Source organism: Priapulus caudatus, unplaced genomic scaffold (genome assembly GCF_000485595.1).
Source record: "Priapulus caudatus unplaced genomic scaffold, Priapulus_caudatus-5.0.1 Scaffold1274, whole genome shotgun sequence".
Lineage (NCBI taxonomy): Eukaryota > Metazoa > Priapulida > Priapulimorpha > Priapulimorphida > Priapulidae > Priapulus > Priapulus caudatus.
The window spans coordinates 32,097-39,958 of record NW_014578335.1 but is presented as its reverse complement, the minus strand read 5'-3'; the positions used below and the strand labels follow the sequence as shown (position 1 = coordinate 39,958).

The 7,862-nt window shown below is 44.5% G+C and overlaps 1 protein-coding gene across 1 annotated transcript; it reads left to right on the top strand.

The window, feature by feature from the left end:
* Positions 1–2,437: 2,437 nt before the first annotated feature.
* On the top strand, positions 2,438–4,786 carry LOC106816067. The gene is made up of 2 exons (XM_014820623.1): positions 2,438–2,455; positions 2,755–4,786. Exon 2 carries the CDS (start codon positions 2,822–2,824, stop codon positions 4,784–4,786), a length of 1,965 nt encoding a protein of 654 aa, XP_014676109.1. The 5' UTR covers positions 2,438–2,455; positions 2,755–2,821.
* Positions 4,787–7,862: the final 3,076 nt, after the last annotated feature.

Below are 7,862 nucleotides of genomic sequence, written 5' to 3'. Positions count from 1 at the left end.
TGACAGAATTGAGTTTTGTGTTCACAAAATTGAGTTTTGTGGAACAGGATTGACAGAATTGAGTTTTGTGTTCACAAAATTGACTTTTGTTAGACAAAATTGAGTTTTGTCCCACAAAACTCATTTTTGTCAAGTTTATAGGTACAAAAACGCCTGTCCTGCATGGCGCCCCGGTAGTACCTATAGAGAGTTTTTAGCACATTTTTAAATTACCCATAATGCAACGCCGATGGCCATGCTGGTAGTCAGTACTAGTTATTCTTTGTCTATGGTACTAGTTCAGTCATTGTACAAGTACATGGCCCAATGCACTGTTCTCTGCTCAGTGTATTCGCCTATTAAGCAAATCCATCACAATGCCGTTCTCATGCGGTACGTGATGTCACTTGCAGCAATCGGTATCAGAGAAAGTGCCACACAGCTTTTTTAGGCTGCCTAGCGTGATCAAAACACAATGTGAATCTTCACTCCATTCGCCATTGTCTATTTGGTACGGGTCTCGCTTCCCAATGCACGCACTTTTCTCAAGATAGCGTGCTTTGGCTACCTTGTCATCCATGCATAATATACTACAGAAGACAGTTGTCAAACGTGGATACACCAGATGTTATAAAAAGCTACGCTTGATGCAGATGCTAGATGCAGTAAAATCTGTAAAATTGCTGAAGATTCACGATGTAAACAAACTCAAGTCTATGTGTTGTGTGCACATTTTACGATCCGCGCAATTAACCGATCGGCCGACCGCGTGCGGCAATCTCATTGATCTCTAATCTAGTGGCCCTATGGGTGGCCGCAACTGGATTTTCACACGTGCTAAGGTTAACACGTGTAATTTGTTTGATTTGGGAGCAGATTTCGCTCCTACCGTAAAGGCATGACGGTGATGCAGTAGCAAGAAAACCCCAGAGTGAAATGAAACCAAGTCCTTATATTTTCTTTATACAATTGATGACTTTATTTACCTTATACGAATAACATCGACTTAGCGTCTCTAAAATATAGCATATATATAGAATATACGTATGTAACGTTTACGTTGCTTATTTCAATTATTATCTGTTTGTCTTAACTATTCTCCATTCTAATGTCTTAACGCCTTCGGCGTCGCTCCTCGTTCTCGCTCTTCGTCGAGTGCTGCCGCTGCTCGGCTCGTGTTGATAGAAGCGTGGCTCCTCGTAACGTCCGAGGCGGCGCTCCTCGAATCCGTGCACGCGCTGTGCGTTCGCGTGTGATTAAGACCTTCAGGTCGGCCTTCCCCTTGCAGTCGGCGATGCTCAATTGAGCTCGTAGGTGGCTTGTAGGTGATCCTTGCGACGTGGGTTGCTCTCCCGAGCTCGTGGCCAAAACAGACTTTCGATGTGTTGCTCTCTCGAGCTCGTGGCACGTATATAAGCAGTAAGTGGACCCCCATTGTCGCTACTCTCTCTATATACAGCTCTGACGTAGCTTACCCGTGGCTAATGAAGTCGTTTGGTTTTAGGACGTCAGCCCCCCTGAAAGCTCCACACTAGCACGTAGGGCCTACCCCAACCCACGCTGATAAACCTGCCTGCAAAACCCTGCAAAACCGGGCCTGCGCAATTAGTCTCATCGAACTCTAGCACCCCAACTCACGCTGATAAACCTGCCTGCAAAACAGGGGTCCACTTACTGCTTATATATATTACCATAATAACACTATAGCCTATATAAAATTGGTAGATTGCGCTGCGCGATCTTAAGATTTCGCGTAACATATGCGAGACTGGCTACCGGCCCGTATGACCGGCGGCACGGGATTGTGTGGTCAATATAGCTGACGGTAAACTTTCCACAGCCAACTATATCTATACAACTCAACACCCGTCCGCCCCCGCCCGCTCGTGGCATTGTCCTACGCCTCCGCCCGCACGTTAGTGCAGCGGCTAAGGACCATAATTCGATGGTATTGTGCACTTTGTGAAGAAAGCACCATTTTTTGTGTACATATAGATTATTGTATTGTGGATTTTTTCAGATATGGAGCCATCGCGAATTTTACCTCATAGCCGCCATTTTCCAAGATGGCCTAAAAAAATTCATACTTTTACAAATACCCTATATATGTCAAAAATACACATACAAACCTAGAGTAAACAACTGCATATATGTTTCAGAACCCACACAATTGATTTATAATAGTTTTGGTCTTCTCATGTGCTTCAAATTCAAGATGGCGACTTAAAATGGCCGCCAAAATGCTATTTTTGCGATAAATTTGCAAGTATTTTAGTTCTAATTGTCATACAAAAAAATCACGCAATTATACATAATTCGATACCTGGATGGCATTCATGTTATAAAGATAAGTAACACTGTGTTTCAATGTAGCATGTGTTCAGTATGACGTCACCAAAATGGCCGCCATGATAAATGTACCAGAAAATGAAATAATCACAAGAGTTTTATTACTCAACCAAATTCGACCAGTAAGGTATCAAAATGACCGTTTTATAATCAGGAACACATGTTAATAGTAATATATTTAATCTGAAGCAGCAGATGAGAGACAACATCATTTGTATTTAATTTTGGTGTCAAAATGCTAGCTTTTCACCAATATTAACCAATATATTAACTATTGTTAATTGGGCAAAATGACATTATTACTACAGTTTTTAAGTATATCAAATATCTATTTCAATACTGATACTAGACTCATTCTTTGTTACTAATTGGCCATAAATAAAAAATAAATATACATCTAATATGTCAATTTCATATATGTTTCAGGTAGTAAACAGCGAAACAGCGATTCGTGATTTGAGAAGGTCCTGAATTCACCCTCGTCATATAAACAATGTCACAGAAATTCAAAGTAGCCGATACTACTGCAGCTTCCACAGCAGTGGCAGACTTAATCAATTGGGAACAGTGTGTTATTTGTCAAGACAGAAAAAATGAAGTTTTGCAATGTCCCGCCAATTTATTGAGAGCAGATGTTGGCAGCGGTTACAAGTCCTTGGCTGAAAATCTTGTAAAGTTTAGAGATCTCGGACAGCTGCCCAAAACCATTTCGTTGAGCGCACTGGATGATGGACAGGGAATTGCATCGACGATGCTTGATCACAAGGCCAAGTGGCACAAATCATGTGCCTTGCGCTACAATAATACAAAGTTGAAAAGAGCTTCCACTAAAAGAAAGACACCAGATGATGATTCTGGCAGCAGTAGTGTGATGGAAGGAGCCGCAAGAGTTAGAAGACGCTCATCATCGTGTGAATCTACTGAAGCCGTCTGTATTTTCTGCGGACAATCAAAGAATGATGGACTGCTACACCAAGTATTAACCATGGAAATGGATAGCCATGTAAGAGCCAGTGCAATACTAGTAGAGGACAATGAGCTATTGGGCAAGCTATCGTTAGGTGACATGGTTGCACTGGAACACAAGTACCATAAGAACTGTTTGAGTCGCCTGCACAATCGTGCGCGATCAGCAAAGAGAGACACACCGAACGATACAGATAATGACCGCACAGTGTCTGGAATTGTATTTGCAGAGTTGGTAATGTACATAGAAGACAAGCGCATGGAAGAAGGTACTGCTCCCGTTTTCAAGTTGACTAATCTTGCAGACATGTATGGGTCGAGGATAAAACAACTGGGAGGTGTAATCAACACAAAAGTACACACTACACGATTGAAGCTACGATTGCTAGCCCAATTTCCTGATCTGCAAGCACATTTAAAGGGTACAGATATTCTCCTGGCATTTCAAGATGACATTGGTCCTGCACTTGCCAAAGCATGTGAAAAAGACATGGACAATGATGCAGTGCATCTTGCACGTGCAGCACAGATCGTTCGCCGACATATATTTGATCAATCAACACCCTTCAATGGATCATTTCAGGAGAACTGCCAAGAGAACTCCGTGCCAAAGCTTCTACTAGCACTAGTTAATATGATTCTAGAGGGACCAAACATCAAAGATCAATCCCGTGAAGCCATGACACCAGCAGCTCTTTCAATTGCACAGCTGTTCAAATACCAAAGTAGGCCCACGCATAGACGTAAACAAAAGGATGCCGTGCAATATGTCAGACACAACACCGACCAGGAAACACCTCTTCCTATTTATGTTGGACTCATGTTACACGCACAAACCAGGAAGCGAGAGCTGGTCGACCGACTATTCAACCTCGGTCTCAGCATTCCATACGACAGAGTGCTCCGTCTTTCTGCAGATATGGGAAACAGTGTTTGCCAACGGTTTGAAAATGAACAGGTTGTCTGTCCACCAAGTCTGAGAGGCAAGGTATTTACTACAGCGGCAGTGGATAACATCGACCACAACCCCAGCTCCACCACTGCAAAAGATTCTTTCCATGGAACTGGTATCTCACTTATACAGCATGCCAATGCTGACGATGATGGTGTTGATCGTGGAATCGTTGTTATTGAAGGTGACTCTGTCTCCAAAACCATCAGTCACCTGCCACACTACTATACTGATGTGCCTCCAGTGGAATCAAGCATCAAAGGCACACCAATTCCAGCTACACGCCTGACATCACTTAAGCGGAACAACTTTCAGCAACATAGGGATGACGAGTATGGATGGATGGAGAATTCCAGAGTGGTTCTCGAGGGCACAGCAGAAGATACTCCACAGAACATCTCCTGGGCCGCATACCATGCGAATAAGCAACAACAAGATGAGCACCATATCACGCCAACATCCCTGCTACCACTGTTCCACGAGAGTGCTCACACAGTTGCGATGATACGACATTCAATGAATGTTGTGAAAATTGCATGAAGGACAAGTGCCTGTTCTCGTCTTCGACCAACCGTTGTATGCCATCGCCAAACAGATTCAATGGAAGTGGCCTGCACAATACTCAGAAGACAAGTTTGTGATTATGTTTGGTGGTCTCCACATTGAACTGGCTGCTCTCAAAACCGCAGGTGACTGGTTGCAAGGAAGTGGATGGCCGCAAGTGCTGGAACAGGCAGGAATTGCAACAGCTGGAACAGCTGATTCCTTTCTTCGAGCAACTCATATCACACGTACACGTCGAGCACACCAAGTTACAGCTGCTGCTCTGTACATCCTGCAACGTCGTGCTTTTGATCGCCACTGTCAGACACTCACAGAAACCGGACAGGACCTTCCCAGCTTTGACAACTGGTGTCACAATGCAGCGAAGAGCATTCCCCAGTTCCAATACTGGGCGACCGTGATGGCACTTGAAATTTGCATTCTGGTTTATGTGCGGTCATTACGGGAGGCAAACTTCACTATGTACTTGGACGCCTTAACAGAACTGATCCCGTGGTTCTTTGCATTGGACCATACGCATTACTCTCGGTGGATTGCTGTGCACTTGCTAGATATGTCGGAACTACATCTCAAGCATCCAGAAGTATACGCAGAATTCTGTGCGGGTCACTTCACAGTGCAAAAGAGCAAGAATGTATTCTCGGCTATTCCTATAGACCAGGCACATGAGCAGAACAATGCTTGTATCAAGGGAGACGGTGGCGCGGTTGGTTTGACTGACAATCCAAATGCCCTGCGTCGATGGATGGTGGCCGGACCCGAGGTTTCCAGAGTCATTGGTGAGTTTGACGATGCACAGCAATACAAGAAGAAGCAAACTGACACACGGCACCATGACCAAACAGCTGGAGTCCAGAAGGCATATGCGAAAGATGTGACCTCACTTGTGGCTGTGCTTGAGGAACTTGGAAACCCATTTGAAGAAGAAAGCAAGGATGACCTGATAGTGCTTGACACGAAGGAAATGGCAGCGCCTGCCGTAGTGGAAACTGTCCGAAATGCCCTGAAGATTGGAAAAGATCAGTTTGAATTATTTACGAAAGACCGCTTGATAGACCGATCCAAATCGCTCCATGATGTCATCAGCCGGAACAAGCTACCTCTATTCAACACACCCACCATCAAGCCTGTACCAAAAAGCAAGCAAGCTCTCACTACAATGAAGGGTGATATGGAGCTATTCTCACGAATGTACATTGGATGCCAGACGCGTGATGGGAATCTGGATGACTTTTTTCAACATGAGAACCGTGCTTATCCTCCATCATTATCAGAAGGAGGGAATCTTCGTCTTGGCAGCAAGAGCGATCTACTGAATTGCATGGAAGAACTTTCCAAGGCTAAATCAGATGCACCAGTTGTCACCAGTGTCATCCTGGATGGAGCAGCTATCGTACAAATGATGAAACCGGGCACCACAAGGACATTTGACGAATATGCCAATGTGATCTTCAAACCGTACATATCCTCACAGCTGCAGCGTGCCAGACGGCTGGACTTGGTATGGGACAGTTATGTGACAGACAGCCTCAAATCAACCGCCAGAGCAAAACGTGGAATGGGCGTTCGTAGACGCGTCGTTGGATCTGCCACGACACCAGCTAACTGGCAGAATTTCCTCCGAGTCGACAGCAACAAAACGGAGCTTTTCCAGTTCCTGTCGATGGTCCTCGTTGAATCGATCTTTGAGCATGGAAAAGAGCTAGTAGTCACTGTTGGCGAAAACGTTGAGAGCACTCCACTACAAGAGGACCTGGAATCACTTGGTCCATGCAATCATGAAGAGGCTGATAGTCGGATGTTCCTGCATGTAGCACATGCGTCGAGACATGGACATGAGAAGATTCTCGTTCGTACTGTTGACACAGATGTTGTTGTCTTGGCAGTAGCTGTAGCACAAACTCTTCCTGCTGATTCTGAACTGTGGCTGGCTTTTGGTACAGGAACCAGTTTCCGGTATTTGGCAGCACATGAACTTGCCGTTAGTCTAGGACCAGACAAGTCACGAGCTCTCCCGATGTTTCATGCGCTGACTGGATGCGATACGGTCTCGGCATTCCTTGGACATGGCAAAAGGACAGCTTGGGCTACTTGGAAGGCGATGCCGGAGCTCACAAACACTCTCTTGGACCTGTCTAGTGCTCCAGATGATGTCCCCGATGACGGTATGCGTGTCATTGAACGATTTGTCATTTTAATGTACGACCGTACAAGTACCAGTCATGATGTCAACCTTGCACGGAAGAAAATCTTTGGGAGGAAGAACTCAGTGCAAAGCATTCCACCAACCCGAGCAGCTCTGGAGCAGCATGTGAAGAGGGCAGTATATCAGGGAGGCCACGTTTGGGGACAGCTCTTGTTACCCCAGCAAGTACTGCCTTCACCAACAAGGTGGGGATGGGTCCGCAGTGATGACAACCAGTATCAGCCCTTCTGGACCACCCTTCCAGAAGCTTCACGGATCTGTTACGAGTTGGTATCATGTGGCTGCAAGAAAGGCTGCAACAACCGATGCAAGTGCAAAAAAGCAGCTCTGAAATGTTCAGGTCTCTGTTGGTGCGAAGGAGAGTGTGTCAAGAGCTAAGTGACCAATGTGCATTGTGATTACAGTTAGGAACCAGTGGTAAAGACTGGTATTGGGGTGACTGTGCTTGTAACCTCTCCCCCTAGATAGCATATACAGACAATTTGACTGATCACACATATCTTGGCAAATCTATAAGCCCTATATTGGGTTTTAACGTGTACGGTATTATAGCACTGTGAATTCCAAGCTGATCGAAACATATTTTGTGTTAGTATTTGCAAGACCAAAGTCTTATACAGATATTTGGAGTAGCTATGCTTTACTTGTGACAGAAACAGTTGAGTTGTGTGAATATTACTATACATGTCCCATGTGTTGTTATCACATATTTGAATTGCTTTATTTGAGTTTTATTTGACGAAATTCTGCTAATTGAACTACAATACAAAATGTATTTCGATTAAAAACTAGCATTTTGACACCAAATAGCTAATTATTTTCTGTTGTCTCTCCTCTGCTGTTTAA